Source organism: Struthio camelus, chromosome 4 (genome assembly GCF_040807025.1).
Source record: "Struthio camelus isolate bStrCam1 chromosome 4, bStrCam1.hap1, whole genome shotgun sequence".
NCBI lineage: Eukaryota > Metazoa > Chordata > Aves > Struthioniformes > Struthionidae > Struthio > Struthio camelus.
The window spans coordinates 26,076,242-26,096,894 of record NC_090945.1 but is presented as its reverse complement, the minus strand read 5'-3'; the positions used below and the strand labels follow the sequence as shown (position 1 = coordinate 26,096,894).

The following is a 20,653-nucleotide window of genomic DNA, read 5'->3' as shown; positions in this document are numbered from 1 at the left end:
AGCGGCCGTTGGCGCCCGCCTCGCGCGCCGGGCCCGGAGCCGTTGGGGATTGAGGGGGGGCGGTCTCCACGCGACCGTTACTGGCGGCGGGAAGAGGCCGGGGGTGGTGGCGACGGAGGGAGAACGGGCGCCGGGTATCGGCGCGCCGCCTTCGGCAGCCCGGCGTTTGCCGCCTCCTCCCCTCACGGCTCGCTGACCGCGAAGCGCGGCGCCTGCCCGTGCCCTCGTTGCCGTTAGCTTTCTGTTTCCTGAGCGAGGTTTGGCTGGAAACTGGCGGTCGAGGCGTTTATTGGTGAAGAGCACTAATAACTGATGAAGGAAAAGACACCTGTAGTCTTCCTCATCTGGCAGTTGGGGGACTCTTCTTTAAGCTTTTCTCCATCTGCCGCCCCCCCCCCCCAAACCACCAAAAAAAGCTGGAGTCTGGTTTTCAGTGATTCTCCGTGTCTGAACACTTGGTCTGCTTTTTCTGGACTGACAGACTGCTGAGTGAAGGTCGCAGTGCAGGCTTTATGTCATCGTTCCGCAAAGGAATTTTTACTCAGTGGCATTATTTTCTGCAATAATTGAACTTTAGTGTGCTGCCTTGCTAAGGTTTGTCTTGTATTCTTCATACTTTACTTTGCTGAAATACATATATTTTTTATTGGTATACTAGTCTGAAATTCAGATGCCTCTCTATTTCTCTCTGGTTTGAAAATCATACAGTTATTTGGATTCACTTGAGGATATAACGGTAGCCCTAAAGTTTACAAGCAAATTGGTCTGGTGAACAGACATCTAATTCAGATTTGCAAAGTTATCTCTCTTAAAGCACAAATACTGTTTTCTGTTAAGCTAAATATTTGTTAGAGGAAACTATGTCTTTAAATGACTTGCAACATCAAACACTTCACAAACATTACTGTCTCTATTTTAAAAAAACCTTTTGTTTTCCTATAGAATAATCAACAAATAAACAAGGTCCTTTTCAGGAACTAAAAGGAAGTGAATGTTTGTGTTTTGTGTGTGTGGGTTTTTTTAGTTTTTCATTTATATTTCCTGGAAACAGTTTTTTTTAAACACTTTTCTGTACTATATCACTAGCGTGATAGCTCAGTAAAACTAATTTAGCTGGAATTTAGTGCCTGTAGAGAGAGAAACAGAAATGGTAACAAACAATATTACTAGTGAAAAATAAGCATGATTAATAGATATTAAGCAGCTCAACATGATTGTTACACTAAATGTAGACAAAAAACTTTTTTCTTGTCTTTAAAGTATGTTGCAAATACTGTGATGTTTGTTATTTTTGTCCAGCTGACTTCTTCATTTCACAATATCAATAGCAGCTACTGTAAATATGAGTAATATAGCATACAAGTCCATCTCTTCCCACACTCTTCCTTCTCTAATTAAACTGTAAAACGTGTGGGAAGAGGCATTACCATCAAGACAGTGAACAATCTGATATCCTGTAAGTTTTGTTAGTGCTATGTTTTGTTTTATTGTGAATGTCTGGGTGTTTCTCTCTCAGTAAGCTGCCAGTGGATCCTTAAATTAACCACCTTTAACAGCAGGGTGGCAGTCATATACATACTTTCAAAGGAAAGGCTGTGCTTAAACACAGAAGTAAGATGTACCCTGCAGAGCCAAAATAGTGGGGAAAAACAACTAAATTTGAAGAAGGAGGGGGAAGGTAAAAACCCAGGCTTTATAAAGATCTGTGCTTAGGGATAGGCTGTTAGTATCTAAACTAAAAGATGGGAGTGGGTTGACATATGGTAGTGCAAGCGTGTACAGTTGGTTGAAGTGATTATGCAAGAAGGGCTTGAGTACATTTGCACAAGGGACAATTGAAAGAAACGCAGGTAAGTCATTTATAGATAGAACTCCCAGAGAGATTTATTTTGCTTTCTTTTCTGTAAAAGACTTGTTTGGAACAAAATTAACCTAGTTGTAGTTTATATTATATTTATAGACTGAACTTCAAAATCCACAAGGGAATCCCTTAAGGAAAATGTCAATTGCTCTAGGACACGTTCCCTGTGTGACATTGAGTTAAAAACTCCCCTTGTGCTTCAGCCTTTTCTCTTACATAACGGAAATTCAGGAACCTTTGTCCTTACGAGGCTATTGGGAGGCAAGTCCCAGTGATGAGGTAGCATTTTTTTTTTAACTTTATTGGTATACCTATCTGAAATTCTGATGTTATGATGATGAGGCATAAACATTTTTACAGTAACTAACTGTATAAATAAATCCAAATCAAATGTTCTGCTGCTCTATTGAAATAAGTGTGTTTATATAACGATTCACAGTCATTACAGAAGCACATTTTGTTTAAAAATGCTTTTAGAAGTTTTAGGGTTATTGGAAATTATCAGAAGTATAAAAGCAATAGCGTCAGTGCTGAAAAGCTCAGCGCAGAAAGCAGAGTGACATTTTTTGCCACTAGTCCTCCCTATCTTTTAGTCTGAAAAAGCCTGCCTGTTTTTTGGTCTTGATCTGAAAAGTACATAACTTACAACATCCACTTCTCTTCCAGTTTGCTAAGAAACTGCAAACTTTTCTCCAAAGCAGTGAAAGAACAAAATTTAAATTGACACAAAAGTTAAGGAAAAAAATACTAGTAAGCATCATATTCGATTAACCATTTTTAGTATATGGTTGCAATAAGGGGAGAAGATTCAGTGCTTCCTGTGGGAGCTAGTGAAGAGTTATTACTGTGATCTACTCATGAATGAGACAATAGATATCAGTGGTGTCTATGCAGTGTTGAACTGCATGTATGGATTAGGACAAACTTCAGAACTTGGGCTTTTCTAACAATGGTGACGCGTGCTGTTCTTTTATTTTAACCGTACACAGCAAAACTTGTTACCAGGGCAAAAGCCACGTTTCTGGTATTAGCTAATGTGGATGATGAAAACTTTGATGAGCTCTGAAGTATCTTTGTTGTAATATTTAAATAACAGTGCCTTTATCTTGATAATTCTAGAAAATGAAGTGATTAAATGGGGTAGAGGAAAATCTTTTATTTAAACCATTACCAGGAACAGAGGATAGGGACCCTTTGAACATAGCAGGTGGCTTTGCATTGGTCACTATCTGTCTGAGACTGGAAAAGAAAATTTCCTAAATAGATGCTTGAGGTAATGTTACCGAACTAACTTTTTGTGTCTAAAAGGTTTTTGATGTCTAGAGAAATAAGAGCAAGAGAAACCTGGATTAATCTAAATCTCCTAACTTAAAGATGAATTACAAACAAAAACCCGTAAGTTACCAAGCTAGGTTTATCATTTGACAGTTGCACAGACTATGGAACTTAGAGGTCAGAAATTACACTGCCCATCTCGAGGTAACTGTTTGTGAAAAGTAAAGGCAAGAGAACTTTTAGTACTGCTTTCTGAAGTTGAAAGTGTATTAGAGAGGGACACCTGCATTTATAATTCAGAGATAGGTAAAAGGTGACTTACAAAAGGTTTCCTCAACTGTTGAGCTCTAGCTGTTTTTCTAATTGCTTCCTTTGTGGGGTAACACCTGCAGAATTTATGAGATGCAGTGCAGGTGGAGAAAGAGCAGGAGGCAAAATGGTCCTTTTTAAGGGGCTGGATGTGTGGAAGAAAAGGGAGGGAAATCATCAGCTATACTTGATGCAGTTCTGGGAAAGTGAGAGGAAAAAGATCTAGATGATAAAATGATTGTGAGTTCACAAGCTGCGAGTTCAAGAGATAGGAGAATAAGTGTTAAATACATGCAATATCCTTGGGACTATATAGGAAAAAAAATCCCAGTGTTTCTTTGTGAAGATGAATGATCTCATAAGATAGAAACAGAATAGTAGAATACGAGAATGAAATAAATAATTTTCTGTGTGTAATGTGTTCAGAGTGAAATGATGCATATGTGGCTTTTGTGTAGCTTGAAATGGTAAAAGAGGCAGGGTCTGATTGTGATTATAATAGCATAAGAATGAAGTACTCTTTCTGCCAGTGAGGATAATATTCCATGGACTAGCTGTTCAAGCCTCAAGCCACTTTCAACTATTTCAGGAGACCTCTGGGCCTGAAACGGAGTAGAAAGGAGAGAGTCGCTACGAGTTGTGCTTGTAGTTGCAGCTTCCTTATTTCTTACGGTTGTCGCTCTCTTTGGACCTTTCCAGGTGCAGACTTGGGAGACTGAGTCGCAGATCAACAGCTACTTTAATTGTTATGTAGTCTAATCTTGTTCTGAGGAGGAGTACGCTACGTAGATAAGTACCTTCAGCAGTGAAATGTTGAAAAATTGCTATTTTCAGTTAGATGAAACAAAGAAGTGAAGAGTTAAGTGCGAGTATTGGGAAGAGAAAAGTGAAGCAAGCCTCAACAAATTGACAAGTGAATCTTAACCCTCATAAAATCAATAGGCAGAGTTTTAAAAAGACTTAGTTTCAGAGTTTTAAAAACACTTAGTTTGACATTTAAGCCTGAGTTCTTATGAATTTGGTGTGCTTGTTCAGGCTTCCTTGGAATTTACATGCAAATTGTTTGACAGCTGTGAAAGAGAAGTGTTCCTAGACCACTATGCTGGGAAGAGCAAAGGAGGAGGGAAACAGCTGGAGGGTGCAAACCGAAGCTTCGAGCCCAACGTTTTCTCTGTGTCCCTGCTGAGTGAAGCTCATCACTTCATCCCTGGGAGGGTAGCTGCAGAAACAGAAAAGTGTTATTGTCCTAAATGGACCCTAATTAAGAACATAATTTGTTCCACTCCACAGAATAGGTTTAATAATTCAGATCTAAATTAACTTTCTCAGCAGCAGAACAGGGAGTGCAGTTCTGAGAAACGACCTTCATTGTAGTACTGCTAATCTGAGAAGAGAAAGGGACGTTGGTTTAAAAAAAAAAAAAAGAGAGACTGGGACTATAGCTGAAAATAATGGAACTTTATATTGCAATTATGTCTCCAAGTCAGACTTCTCAAGTACTTGCAGGATCAGGGCCTTTTAGTTGAGAGACATCTGATTGCCTATAGGAATCAAAATGAAAAGGTATCATGGCACTACTGGAGAGAGTCCAGCGGACGGCTGCAAAGATGATCAGGGGACTGGAGCATCTCTCCTATGAAGAAAGACTGCAAGAGCTGGGCCTGTTCAGCCTGGAGAAGAGAAGATTGAGGCGATCTCATAAACGTGTACAAGTATCTGAAGGGGGAGTGTCAAGAGGATGAGGCCAGCCTCTTCTCCGTGGTGCCCAGCGACAGGACAAGAGGCAATGGGCAGAAACTGAACCACAGGCAGTTCCATCTGAGCATGAGAAAAAACTTCTTCACTGTGAGGGTGACAGAGCACTGGAACAGGTTGCCCAGAGAGGTAGTGGAGTCTCCTTCGCTGGAGAGATTCAAAACCCGTCTGGATGTGATCCTGGGCAATATGCTCTAGGTGACCCTGCTTGAGCAGGGAGGTTGGACTAGATGATCTCCAGAGGTCCCTTCCAACCTAAACCATTCTGTGATTCTGTATCATATAAATGATGAAATGACAAGTTGGTTTGTGAGGGTCTGGAAATCATTTGAGTGTGTAAGTCCTTATTCTCAAATTTAGGGCCTGGTCTTGTGAAATGATTAATGTTCTTAACTCCTTTTGAAAACAAAAGAAATGAGACATTTGTATCTATCATGAAGAGAGCTAGAGTTTACTTCCTGCTCTGGAGCTTACTGTGCTTCAGGTATAACATATTACATTTGTTTGCATTTTTTCATAAATTACCAGTTTACTCTTGGTTTGTAATTAGTTCAGAATAAATGACTGGAATGATTAATTATTGCTGTATTGTTACTGTTGCATTTTATTTATGTGATTCCTTAAAAGGAAGTTGTCATAATATTGACCATCTTAATCTTTGACTTTCTTCTTCCTCCTCCCATGTGTGGAGAGTCTAGCTAACTGAAACAGCTATCTTGGCTTAAAAATACTACATATGAAAACATGATCTAAAAAGTTTTGAATGCTTTTAAAAAAAATGGTATAACTAATGAAAGTTTTATAAATGAGTGGTATGTAAAGCTCTCTGTTTCCCTGGATAAATACAGCTTTAACAGATGCACAAAGCCTAGCTAAAGGAGAATCTAGCTTTTGGAAAAAATACCGTTATCTCCAACTAGAAGAAACTGTAGATAGGACATTTTTGTTTATCAGAAAATCAACAGCCAGAGCAGGTATTACAGCTTTGCTGAGTAAGAGCCCTTAGATTCTTTTCAGTCAGCAATGAACACTCAGTTTTTATTTCAGAGTTGCTATGGATGCCCACGTATGGGCAGCTAAACTTAATTGTACTGAGCATTATGCTCATCTCTATAGTCTTATTCCCTAGTTCTTTGTGCTTCATGGAGCTGAGTTGTACAATACGTGGAGAGTTACTGCAGAACTTGCCTGCCTTGCCTGGGATGGTGAGTAGATAATTACAGGAGGTACTGGAAGACTGCCAGCAACTGAGAGTACAGTAACTTGTGTTGTCCTTGCCAGCTTAAGTGAGAGTCTCTCATAGGCCATCTAGGCTTATTTTAAGCACTACCAAAACTGCATGAGAGGGCTTTACCTGCAGAAGGAAAATAGAGGAAAGAGACAAATGGGAGTTTAGTTTGAGGTGACTCTGTGGAGAAGGTACAACTGACAAGTAATGGGACTAGAGGGTACTTAACCTGATTTAGTGTGTCATGCCAAGATCAGCTGAAGCTACGTAGGACTGAGCCACTGCCAAATCAAGTAGATTCTTGGGCTCCCTGTCACCTGCAGTTGCACATTTCTGCAGTCTCCTTTACACTGGTGCTCTTGCAGCTACCTGCTGAATGACGTTAACTTACTGCTCGGACAGCGGGGTGGGGGGTGGCAGAGGAGGAACATGGCTTTTCCTGCCTCCTCTCCTAAAAGTAATTTATTTTCAGTGAAATCAGCAAGCTAGTTTGATTTTACTGCATGGACTCAGTGCTGCTGTGTAAGTTGGTTATGAAGTGTCATCATTCCTGTGATCCATGTTCTTTCTTGGTAGAAGTTCATTTGGGTTCAGAAAAATAATTTAGTCTCTCTGACTTAGTTCACCATGTCACAGCTGAGTTGTGGTAAATTACTGTGTATGTTTGCAAAGAGTTATTTTTGGTGTTTTTTTTTTTTTTTTTTAAAGATAGTTATTACCAGTGGGTTGTCTGATCCAGCTGCCTCCTAGACAGCGTTCATAACGTTCAGAAGAATGGAACTTTCCTAAGGCTTTGTTTCAGTGCAAAATCAAGAGCCTTACCTAAAACAGTTGAAGAAGGTGGCTTTAAGATGCTATGGACTAAAGTAGGTGGGCTGAGTGCACATTCCCATTTTCTGACATTGCAGTAAGGGTGTCAAGAGAATGGAGTGGGTAGCTCTGGACAATATCTTCTTAACTTACTTCAGTAAGGTTTAATGGTGTTGGCATATCTGGTTTGTGCAACTTCTGTACCTGATAGCTGTATCCCGAAGGATAAAAATAGTTGAATTTGTCTAATATTAATCCGTCTGTCTTCTTGAGGATTCTAGGATGGTGTCAGATGTGGTAGTTACAGGGTTAAATACAGAGCAGATCCATAACCAAAAAGTTGTTCTTTCCAACCAGTAACTGCCTCTGGGACTGACTGATGGCTGCTATCTATCATCCATTGCTGCTGGGTAGAACCAATTGTGCTTAACAGATCTGAGGAGAATTCACACACATCTAGTATCATATTGACAGCTTTCACCTTTTCCTCCACCAATTTTCAAAGCAGGATGTTTTGGTTATTTTAAACAGCAACCTGATTAAGTAGTACCTCTAATTTGGCATCTCCCAAGTTTTTATTTCTTATTTTTAGTTGAATGAAAGTGGAGCTGTGCTTCAGAGCTTCTGCTTCTGAGGAAAATGAGCAAGGGACGCCATTTGTGTACCTTTTGAGAGATACTGTGTGATGAAAAGGTTAATGTATTAGTTGTGCAATCCTGAATGATGGATTTGGAATACCACTTCTGTAAAAACAGGATTAACAGATGAAAACTGTAGAATAATATAGCTTGGACATAGAAACCTCATCAGAATTTGCCAAACTACTTAGCAGTTCTATACAGTATGATAATGGCAAAAAAGCTGCTTATGTAACAGTTCATAGAAAACTACTGTGCAATAAGGTCACCCAAAAAACAAATTAAGTGGTGTTACGCTTTGTAAGGTGACGTGTACGTTTGAGTGGCTAGAGCGGTCAGGAAAAGAAGGGTTTTTATTGTGTATGCTTTACAGGTCACCATGGAAGATGGAAACAATCCAAATACATACAAAGAGTACCACTGAGTATTGGAAGAGATTTTAAAGTCAAGATATGGGTTTAAATGCTAGTAACGGTGTAATTAGCAGGCAAGATTAGCTCTTCTCGATTAATCTTCTATTCAACAATAGCCCCACCATACCATTTCTTCCACAGAGCTATACTTACGATGTTGAATCCACCTTGACTTACATGCTGTCAAGGTTTATCCAAGTATAATAGCTTTTATGAAGGTCGATATTTTAATTATTTATTGTACTAGACTTTGTGTGGCAGATGTATTAATTAAAGAAAAGCTACAATGCTTTTATGTTGAGCCACTCATGTGGCTCAACATGAGACAGTCGTGTAGCGGAACGGCTTAAAAATATCTTCATACGACAGTCATTATTATGATTTCGATTTAATGTTGGGTGTACTTGATTTTATTTTTCCACTGCCTGTTTTTTTGGACAATTGCTTTGGCTTGTGATAGATGATATAAAACAGTAAATTTGATGTACACATTTACAAAAATACAAAAATAGTCCAATATCCTGGATATCTCAAATATAAAATCTTTTTACTGTGTAAATAATTGCATCATATTCATGTAACTGTACAGAGACCTTATTAATCTAGACAATTATTTAAGACTAGTGCTGCTTCAATGTCACTTGTGCTTTATATAAATATATAAAAAAAATCATACTGACATTTCTTAGCAGTGTTCAGATTTCTTTCTCTAATTCTAACAAAGCCTTCTTCTATAATGATTGTTTTAAGAGTGCCATCTAGTGTCTAGAGCTTTTCAATATGAATTGTGATTTATAAGTTAATGGAGAATTTTATTAGGTGATGGTGCAGAATAATTATTACAACATTATTTTATATTAAACTGCTATGGGACAGTTTAATAGTAGAAATGTGACTTTTGACAAAGTGTAAAGAAAATGAATTTAAGTGAGTTTTTAATATATTGTCAAAACTATTAATTTCAGCTATATTATTGTATTCAGCTATTTTAATCTTGTGTGTTTGAGGTGTTCCTGCAGCATTCTTGAAATGAACTTTTTTATTTTTGTGTCCTCTTAGCCTTCATTTAGTATCTCACCAGATTCTATACTCATTTTTAATATAGAAACTGATATTATTTTCTGTTGCTTACCTACTTTATGTAGGCCTTCTAACTTACAGAAAGACAAATGTGTGCCTTATAAACTACTGCAGATATGCGCTGAGGAGCTTGTTTTTTGAATAATGAATTGTTAATCTTATGGGAGCTTATTGATTTTTTTAATATTCTTAATTGATATAAAATGTTTATAAACTTAAACATTAATGGAAGTCTTTTCATTTTTGTATATTTTGTTTAATGTCAGAAATGAGCAAAAATTGAAAATTTTTTCCCAAATCATTTCCCTTTCAGTGTGTTATATGTGAAGTGACAATGTATATTTGAAACTTCTCTTTCCTTTCAAGATAGGATTGCAGTCCACTTATTATTCAGGCAGAATGTCTTTAATAGTGTCTTATATTTAAATCTTTTTAGCAAATAGTGAAATGACCACTTTTTCAAACCCTATGTTTTTGTTCTTAATTCTGTATTCTTTCATGGATGTGGTATTCTGATTTCTATTTCAGGAACTTCAGCTCAGGAGGAAGATGAAAGATAGCATCCCTGAAGAACATTTGTATTTGGGTTTTTCACATCAGTACGGAGATAGCATCTTTCCTCTTCATACATCTATTTCGCTATTTTTGCTGTCCTACTGTGACTGCAAATTATTCAAAATTTTCTTAGTGCCAACTGGTGAAAATGCAGATGACCAGCTTGTGACAAAAAACCTCTCTCTCAATCTTGAAGTTTGCTTAATCTCCAGATGTCAGCTTCCTGTGGTGGTACAGAGCTGCTGTTTACCTGCTGTTGTCGTGAAAGATGGCAAATTCTGTCGAGCTGGCCTCTCTGTTGTCTTAAGGCACATAATACAGAAAACATACCAGGCAGATCCGTCCAAAAAGGATGTTTTGGAACTTCTAGGCTTTAAGAAGACCTGCTTAAAAGCTTGTGCTGAGGTGAGTGCATCTTTTTTTGTTAGATATATTAATAAGTTTTTTAGTAGAATGGAATACTCCTAAGTATTCTGTAAACTGAAGTTTCTCAATAAGAAATTTCTTGCTTAGAAAATTAAAGGTACGCAATGGAACAACTTTTGGAATTTGGCATAAGGGTGAAAACTAATTCTTTTTAGAGACATAAATATTTAGCAGCACAAGAAGAACCTTAACATTCAAACAACGGGTCAAATCTTTGCTTCATGTTAAGCAGTATATTTTCAATGAGCTATAAAGTACAGCTGTGCCAGTTTGGAACAAATGAAGAATCTGGCATTCTGAAATCAAAATGAACAACAAATCAAGTATTTCTTAATCTACTGAATTCAGATTCCCAAAAGTAGGGTGCTGGAGTCATCATGTGTGGAGTCATATATGTGATAAGCAAGCGGTAGTCCTGGGTTTACAGAGAATGCAGGATCAGATTGTAAGTCTGTAAAGTTAGGAGTAGAATTTTCAAATGGACCTAATTCTCACTATCAGAAGTGATGTAGAAAATTAAGAGTTTACACTAGTTAAGAATTTTTGAAAATTTTGCTGTGAATGTAAGACATAGCATTACAAATATAAACTTATTCAGTCTAGTCCCTACTGTACTTACCACTTTTCTACCCTCGTTTCACATCTTAAAAATACTAATCTTTCCAATTATATTCCAGCAGACTAATGGGTGTTTTCATCCCCTTTTAATGGTACTGAAATGCATGTGACGGCAGATTGCGTGTTTATGTGCCTCTCTTAAATCAATCCACACATGCAGTTAACTGCATGTCATTGAATTATTTTGGACTTCAGATCTGTGCTCCTAAAGTTAAGTCCTTAAAGATATGAAACTTGAGTGGCCACCCAGGGAACCAGCACAAATTGTTTCCCTAGAAGTAAAGGTCCTTAACTAAAGGTCAAGTCAAATTTTACTGGAAGGATTTGGGCAGTGTAAATTGTTCTCCAAAGAAATATGGAATTGTCCACAGAAGATATTTCTTGGTAAAATGCTAACTAATATATTTGTGCTTTCTAACGTTGAGTCGTGCTAATTATGGCTGTTAGCATTTCAAGAATGTGCACTCTTTCCAAAACCTAGTGTTTTACTGAAGAGTAAGGGAAATGGGATTTAACTGAGCTAATTTGTTTGGAAAAATTCCGAAAAGCAAGAAGATGATTCTGAGAGCAACTATTGTCTTGATTTCTAAAACTGATTATATTTGAGTATCACATTTTCTTTATAATACTAATGTATTGTACTAACTGTTGATTCAGTAGCATTCTTGGGGAAAACACATTGTGATGTAAGATTGTGTGGCTGATTTCATGTAGGTGGGTAAAACCATTGTGAAGATGACGGACTAGCACTTGTGAATCAGAGTCATTCAGGCTGGAAGGGACTTCCTGCTCAAATGAGGGTAAACGCTGGATTGAGACCAGGTTGCTCAGGGCTCTGTCCAGTCAGCCTTGAACCTCCAAGGATAGAGACTGCACGACCTGTGTGGGCAGCCTGGTCCAATGCTTGACACAATGAAAAATGTTTTCGTCATGTCAAATCAGAACCTCCTGTATCTCAATTTATGCCCATTATTTTGTTCTCCCACAGAACAGCCTCTTTCTGTCTTCTCAGTAGTCTTTTTCTAGGTGTTGGAAAGCTGCTGCTGGGTTACCCTGAAGCCCTTTCTTTCCCAGGCTGAACCAGCCCACCTCCTTCAGCTGTTCTTCATATGGGCCATGTGCTCTAGCCCCTGACAGTTGTCATGGCCTTCCACTGAATGCAGTCAAGTTTATCAGTATCCTTCTTTTTTTTGGGATGGGAAAGGCAGCACAGGATGGAGTAGTCCAGATGTGGTTTAAAACAAACCATGAGTGAAGGGGAACAATCACTTCCCTTGATCTGTTGGCCACGCTTCTGTTGAGATGGTGCCATACGTTGTTGGCCTTCATCGCTGCCAGGACGCACTGCTGGCTAATAATGTAGCCTATTATCCACGAGAACACCCAAGGTCTTCTCAGCAGAGCTGCTGCCTGACCAAGTCGTCATTCCCTAGCCTGTACTGTTGCAAGGGCTCAGTCCGTCCTGGATGTAGGACTCCATACTGAATTTCTTGAGGTTTTGTGAGGTTCCTGTCAGCCCGTTCCTCTAGCCTGTCCAGGTCCCTGAATGGCAGCCTTATCCTGGAGTATACTGACTGCTCCGCTCAATGTGGTGTCATCCACAACCTTGATGAAAGTGTATTCTATCTTCTCCTCTAGGTCATTGGTAAAGATAATTAATAGGCTAGGCCTCCACATAGATCCCTGAAGAGCTCCGCTTGTAACTGGCCTTCAGGTAAGGTGTGAACTGCTAACTACTGCCCTTTGAGTTGACAGTTCAGCCTAGTTTTCATCTATCTAACAGTTTACTCATTTGGTAGCCCACACATCTAGGCTTGCCTTCCTCACTCTCCTAGGATGTTGAACTCCACTACTTCATGGTTGCTGCAGCCAAGATTGCCATTGATTACCATGTCCCCAACCCAGTTTGTTCTTGTTGGTCAGTAGCAGATCTGGGGCAGCATATTCTCAGGTTGGCTCATCTAGCTCTTGGATTAAGAAATTATCCCTGATGTCCTCCAGAAACCTCTGATTTAAGTCTGTTTTTGAAACAACTGAAAAACTTATTAAGCTTCCATGGTTTGAATTGCTGCAAAGTTGGTAAACGGAATAAGAAAAGTAAGAGTTTAAAAGTTTTAAGACCTTTAAGTACAAATAATAAAGAATTAGAGGACAAGGATAAGAACATGAAAAAATCAGAAGTAATATTGTTAAGTTATTGTTCAGTTAGACTAAAGCTTTTTGATGTTCCATGCTAAAAATATTACTAGTGCTTTTCTGTAAAATAAATACTATGCTCAAGATAGGTTTGGTGTAGTCTTCTGGTTTTATTGGCACTCAGTGAAGATGACAGATTGATCACAGTTTTGCCTCTCACCCTAATCTTATGCCAATGATAAGGAATAAAAATATTCTGTGCTGGATAACTGTGTATTCTGTTACATATAAAAGTTAGCTTTCCTATTCTGCTATTGCAAAAGTAATGCAAAGTATCTGAGCTTCTAAGATTATCATATAATGTATTTAAAGCTGGAGTTAATCATCTTTGACTGGAATGTCTTTGCTTTAAGTGGTCAAAGAGATACCCCGGATTTTGTTTTTCCTTTTAGTAGATAGAGAATGTATTAATTGTATAAATTTATCTGACAGGTTAGCCGGTGGACCAGACTTTGTGAGATCAGCATACCTCTGGCTGTTGAAAGATTTTTGACGGGATCTCCTGAGAACTGTCAGACTATTCCTCCTGACGTTTTAGAGCTTGAAAGGAAGCTTGGAGAACCTGTCCGAGTGCATAATGATGACAAAATCCGAAGGCAAAAACTTCAACAACAGAAGGCAGGTGCCAAGGCTGCGCTGCCTGTACTTGCTAAAGAAGCAGCAGAAGGAGGAGAACTGGTAGAAATGCATGAGCATCCACTTCCAAGTTTGGAACTGAGCATAGCTTTCTCCAAACTGCTTGTCCAGGAAGGGTCAGCTACAGTCAACAGGGAGCCTCCTCACATCAGGAAAACAAAAACCTCTGACCTTCCACCTTTGGACCATGTTTTTGCAGAAGGGCTTTATTTCACCTTGGCAGATCTAGTGCTTTTGCCATGCATCCATCAGTTTTTGGTAAGACAGAAACTTCTACAGATATTAAGTAGCGTGTATGTATTTTTTTAAGAACTGAAAAATTGTAAAATATGTTCACCGAGACCATATTGCAGCATTTGCTGTGTAAACTTAACCTGAAACAGAAGACTTGTCTTTGTTTTTGTTTTTATACATAGTAGGGATTGGTGTGATCACCAACCTTAGTTTTTAATATACAGTGTATCAGTATGCAATAAACACTGTTTGCTCTTAAACTAGTACGCTGAAATATTCTTGGGCACAAAGCTGTCCAGAAAACTGTTTTTCTAAACACTATTTCCTCCTTCTTCCATACTGTCATTAACTGTTTATTTTTGTGCTTTTATATGTATTGATGTGTGGCTGTTAGTGATAATGCAGAATAGTGTTTCTCTTCTGTCACTTCTGCTGTTTGAAGTTCATGAGGAGAGGTGCAACATTCAAAGTAAATAACCTGTTATATCTGAAACAGCATCTTAAAACAAGAAGAAAAGCATCAAGGTCAGTTTGGTCAATGTTTTCAGGGTGCAAAAAAACCCCGCTGCAGTTGTTCACTACTCTAAGTTAGCAATAACAACTTATAAATCCAAAATTAAGGGTGCTCTTAAAGTTGTTGGTGGTCGTCTTCAAGTCTAGACACTGCTGACAGAAAAAGACCGGTGGTTATATCTTTAATGACAACAAATATATTCAAAACCATCCTATATGCAATTTCTAAAATTACTAAGGATCTCAGAAGCATTTTGATTGTGGATGTCTGTACCAGCTAATTGAGTATGGTTTAAATGTGTTAACCAAACATGATCTAAACCCAACTTTTTTCCTGGTATACATGGAAGATACCTTCCTGCTTGAATGCAATCTGTTAAGTTATAGCAATGACTCAACAGAAATTTACTAAAATGAGATTGTTTTATCCATGAGGATTTTTTTGAGATCTGGAGTTTTGATTCTATTGTAAATCACAAATTTTAGAAGAAGAGAGGTTTGAGAATGATGGAATAATTTGGAAAGATGAGAAGAGAGATCCACTATGAGAGATTTTTTAAATGGGTACTTAAAGTGCATTGTAATGTGCATAAAATGAAAGTAGGTAAACATGAAGATGTCTTAGCTGCAGTCTTCTCTATTTAATTTTGGTTACAGTGTACTGGTGGGGCAGAGCAAAATGAGATCCTAGGCAGTTTTGTTTTTCTCTCACTACATGGATAGCGCCTGAATTGAAATACTTTTTGGCTACGATTCAAAGCTTTATATGACCTTATCTCAACATGGACAGACATGTCTAAAAATAGAGATGTCTCCTAGAAGAGTAAAAATGCTTTTTATGGAGGCAATGAATAGAAAGACATTCAGAGACTGTGGTGGCTTTTTAGAGATGCAAATCCTTGACTTTCCTTTCATATATCGGAGCCGAAGAAGTACTCGGATATCAGCCAGTGGTAGACTTCCACAAACTCATTCATGTATGCTAGTGCTATCTAATTTGTTGAGATTCCCTTAAGATACTTATTTTGGTCTACAAACGCTTTCTTTTAAAGCACAATATACTATGACTTCTAACTGCTTATTTCTCCTTCTTGTATGTTAATATTTTTAATCTATACTGTTATTTTCTTCTGGTTCCTAGAAATGTCTGCTTTGGTTGGGAGGAAACGTTCTTATGTGCAGAAAGTCCACACTTTCCTTCAGAGGAGGTGGACAGTGTGGGTTTTTGTTTTTGTTTTTTAGTCTCTTATGTAAGAGCAGTTCATACTTCATCTATCAGATGGTGTATGTGTTTTCAAAACACCAAGAGTGTGGTCTAATCAGACACCTTTGTTTCTTTTCTCCTTTGCAATCACCTAGCCCATTCCCAATATTGGACAAAAATCCATGGGCTGCTTTCAGTTCTCTTCATCCTTGTCTTTTTCTTCCACATCAGAGGTTTTTGCAGCATGATGAGGAAAAGCAGTATATGTTAGCAAAGTAATATAGTGACTGTAAATTGTTTATAGTAGACATATGAAAAATTTCATTATGCTTGCAGGAATATTTCTTGCCTTGTGGGGTGTTTGGAGATTTCAGGTCTCCCAGTCTATATGTATGGGGAATCGCAAATCTCCAAAGGGTTTCACCAGAATAAAAAGGGAAAAGCACTGACATAGCTAGTAGTCAGGGTACCATGTGGAAAACTAGGGAATAAATCTTTGCTCTTCTGACATTACCTAAACACCACCTCAAATGACAAAGCTGATTTAAGAAGTTGCTGCACTATGCAGTTTGTTAGCCTTGTGGTTGTATCAACTCAGCTGTAACTTGGATCAGTAATATATTATTGCTTCTGTACCTTTAAATCAATTATTTGTTAAAAAGTCTTCTACCCTTTTGTAGAGAGAGCCTTAGTCGCTTGGATATTGACTCCTTTTTAGTGGGTCTCTTTTGCCTGTTATTTGTAGAGCTCTCTCTGTACAGAGTTTATTTGGGCCTGGGAAATAAAGATTCCATTTGCAGTTTGCTTACAGCACTCATCTAGTAAATGTCAGTGTCTTGCAGATCCTGGAGATGTAGATTCAAGTTCTGTTGTGCAAATGTCATAGCATCTGGACGAGGAAAATATGTGAGGATATGACTTGAGCTTAATACAGCCATCAGATTTCTTTTTTTTTCCTTTTCTCACCTTTAGAAAGAGAGGCAGGGCTGAGTAGTGCAAATCACTTGAGCTCAGCTTCAGGACCAATTTTACAATGGGAGAAACTCTCCTGTTGCAAGACTACATGAGAGTCTTGCTCAGCATATCAGTGTAGTTAGGTTTATGAGGATGTATGCATGGAAAAGAATTAAGGAAGTATCTGTGCTTCACCTAACAATTACAGATAAAATGATACAGCAGAGTTGCTTATAAAGATTATTCCTGCAGTTACTCTAAAAAGAGTGATAGCTGAACTGGTGTCTGTTGCCAAAAGGAGCTCTTAGTGAAATTAGTATTTGCATTTTGATATAAATTCTTTTGCCAGATTTGCCTTATGGTGTTTGAAAACAAAAGCAATTCCTGGAGAAGATGCTGTCAGTCAGGTTCAGAGAAACGATCTCTAAAATCAAGGCAAATACTTATTAACACTAATGTGTCAAATGCCCACTTTGTAACTTTTTTCACCGAGGTCCCTATCTTTAGTGGATCTCCTTGTGATGGCACCAAGAGGGGAACCAGAAGCAGATTTGCATGGCTGCTTTTGAATCAAGAAGATAGTTACTTTACAGAAATGATTATTAATGCATCTTTGCTTTGTCTATTTGGCAAATCACACACAATTGAGGATTAACAGCAACTTCTGTTATGGATGGTGATAATAAATAAAATCTGTGAGACAGATTGCTTCCCTACTGTCTTAAAAGCTTTAATATATTTCAATCTTTTTCCAAGATCTTTTCTAAACAAGAAAAGCATTTTTTATAGTAATGTTTGATTTACTGATGCTATGTATGAGAAGAATCCTGGATCAGACTCTTAATCAATTTCAGCAATCCAATGAAATCTTCCTTTAGATATATCCTGAACAGCTGGGAATGCTATATTTATTTGCTACTAGTTTGTGACCCTTGAGCCCTGGCGGTGTGCAGGTTATGAACTTTATATTGCATAGTGCCTTTTTGCTAGCTTGCATCAAGGATTGTTTTGCAAAACTAAGGCTTTCAGTTTCATTTCTGTCTATATTGTAAGAGCTCTGGAGTAAAGTTACTTTCTCTCTGTTCTCTAGTGAATGGTCAGTTTTCTGAGCAGTTACATCTTGAATTCTACACTTACTAAATTTAATAACCTGCATTTGTAAGCTTCTTGCAGGTAATTGGTTGAAACTAGTTGTCCCACTGGTGTTGATAGAAGCACTGGGGTGTTTAATGTTATGTTAAAATGTTACAGATCACTTTTTGTACCTGGACTTCCAGGGTCGTGTTTTAAAAAAAATCATTATTTTTATGCTTCACTTTAAGGATACAAGTAATAATGAAGTATACGGTAGGTGTATGTCTGGAATCATACAATAAATAAATGGAGACTAGACCAGCTGATCGTTACCAAAAGTAAGATAATGAAGGTGAAGAGTTGTTTTCCATAACACAAATGGAATGAGGTAATCTTTCTGAGGTTAGCCTTGTTATGTGTTCCATTAATTGTAGCTGTTTGAAATTAACAGAAGAATAACAAAAGCTCTGCTCCCCATCTGGGAGAAACCACCATTCGCTTTTAAAAATGCAGTTATCAAGTGGAACAGTGTCTGTCAGAATTGCCTTCCAAAAGCCTTCTTCCTTAACAGAATTAACTTATTTCTGCCTGTGTTAATATTAGGATATTGAATTAGGTATTAAAATTACATGGACGCTTAATTCATCCTCTTTTTACTCCTTTAGATATTACTAATTACTCGTGATTGTCCTAAGATAATAAAACACAGCATGAAGAAAGCTGTTCGAAATTGTGTCATTTCAAGTGTTCTTTACCAGTTTCTGTTTCCACACTGAATAGAGAGAGAACTGTGCAAGAGCACTTTTTTACATAATCTTTTCTTTTCTGCCTTTTAATGTAATCATGATTTGTAATTTTATGTTTAAAGCAGGCACAGAATGACAGAATAGTCAAGGTTGGGAAGGGCCTTTGGAGACTGTCTAGTCCTGAAGTCAGCTACATACAGCAGGTTACCCAGGACCATGTCCAGTTGTGTTTTGAGTATCTCCAAGCCTCTCCTCCTATGTCAGGTGTTCCAGTCCCTGAATCATCTTTGTGGCCCTATGCTGGGCCTGCTCCAGTGTGTCCCCCTCTCTCTTGTACTGTAGAGCCCAGAACTGGAGGACCCTTTGCTCCAGGTGCAGCCTCCCCAGTGCTGAGCAGTAGGGAAGGACTGCCTCCCTGGACCTGTGGCAGTGCTCTTCCTAATGCTGCCGAGGATGCTGTTGCCCCTTGCCACAAGGCTGTGTTGCTGTCTCATACCCTGCTCGTGGCAACTGTGTATAGCATCTCAAAGAGGGCTGTGACCTCCTAATTTGTTTAGTGACCTGAAGGTAGGGTAGAAAGAAGAGATACTTTGTAGTGCAGCCTTATAAAAAATAAATGTAATATATTATGATGAAAACACTGTTTTATTCCTAATGAGTGTATTTTTGTCTGCATTTTTTAGCAGTTAGAGATACTGAACATATCCTGTGATGTTGTCTTTAAAAAAAAAAAAAAAAGTATTTCTGGTAAAAGTAAAACTGAGACAGACGGTTATTTTTTGCAAGTTTGAGTTGTTGATCTCCCTTGAATAGCCTGGCAAAAGTCTTGCCTACCCTTCAGCTGTCTTAATAGTTCAGTCATTTTGTGCTTCTAAAGTTCTCCAAAATGAAGATCATAGCACAATATATTGTTTTTCTGTATTTTTGAAATAAAGGAATGCTGGTTTGCATGTTGATGTATTGCTAAAGGGCTCTCAAATTTCTCTTAATAACATTAATTTTAGTTAATTCATATATAGGATTGTGGGCTCTCTGATCCAGCGAGGGCCTAAACAAATTACATTTCCCAAGTATTAGCATATCATGACAATACTCTACTCTTCACATGCACGTGTTGTAATCCTTCACAGTGCAAGTTCCACAGAAAGATGAACTTTCAAAGAAGTAAAATACTAATTTGTTCTCGTTAAGCAGTCTCTGACTGCTTAATAAATAAAATAAATTGTTCTATCTCAGTTTGATCATGTGTACATTTAGACATGCAAAAATTCGTCATTTCAGCTAAATGAAGTTTTGGTCCAAAGGAATCACAAACATTCATGTCACCAGCCTTTCATTTTAAAGTTACTATTACCGTTCAGTATTTCTTTTCCCCTTACTTTTCACCCTTTAAAGCAAACGCAACACAAACTAACACTGCAATAATACAAGTGAAGAGCTCTGATACCAATTCCACAATTGTGAGCCAATACTAAGATGTCTCCGGAGTGAATAAAAAACAGAATAACAACAATTTAATAATCAGATAATTTAAAACTTATTTAAATACAGTTTATTAAATGTATTTTTATATTTATAGTATATCATCACTTTGTTCTCTTGAAAATCAATTATCCTGTTTGCTGTGTAATTTGTAAATTAAATACTGAACTAATGGGAGTTTATGGCTCTGTATATGGAGCTTGAGTTTGGTAAAGCCAGCTTTTGGCAGCAGCTATTTGGAACCAATTTCTGGTTTACTGCAGTTACACTGTAGAGAACTATGAAGAATTTAGAAAGTTGAAAATGTTGTAAGAAGCTGAACTTTACTGTTCCCAAATATTTGGGAACGTGAACAGAAATTACTGTAGATCACCAACTGCAACAAACATTCTTTTTTAAATCAGCTGGTCTTTATGTAGAAGCATGGTTGGGTAACTTTTGTAATATGTGCACCATATTCAGATTTGAGGATTTCATTTTTTCTATGCTTTAAATTCCAATTTCTGTTGAAGGCAACTTGACCACTGTCATAAATATTTAATTAAAAAAGAAGTATGCTAGTCACCATCTTTGTTTAAAAAGATGCTAACGGGTTTGAATAAACAAAAACACATTTTTTTTTTTTTTAAATAAGTATGTTTGGATC

At 37.8% G+C, this 20,653-nt stretch overlaps 1 protein-coding gene across 5 annotated transcripts in view; it reads left to right on the top strand.

Moving 5' to 3' along the window:
* GSTCD (glutathione S-transferase C-terminal domain containing) overlaps nucleotides 1–20,653 on the top strand; it is an 88,749-nt gene that overhangs the window by 56 nt on the left and 68,040 nt on the right. Inside the window, exons 2-5 of one of the 5 annotated variants that reach the window (XM_068941969.1) lie at nucleotides 482–594; nucleotides 7,137–7,294; nucleotides 9,898–10,329; nucleotides 13,597–14,058. In XM_068941969.1, the coding sequence (XP_068798070.1) occupies nucleotides 7,280–7,294; nucleotides 9,898–10,329; nucleotides 13,597–14,058 (909 nt within the window). In that variant the 5' untranslated portion in view covers nucleotides 482–594; nucleotides 7,137–7,279. Of the gene's footprint in view, nucleotides 1–3; nucleotides 595–7,136; nucleotides 7,295–9,897; nucleotides 10,330–13,596; nucleotides 14,059–20,653 lie in introns of those variants that run through there. The other 4 variants (XM_068941971.1, XM_068941968.1, XM_009689364.2 and 1 more) reach the window with 4 other exon arrangements.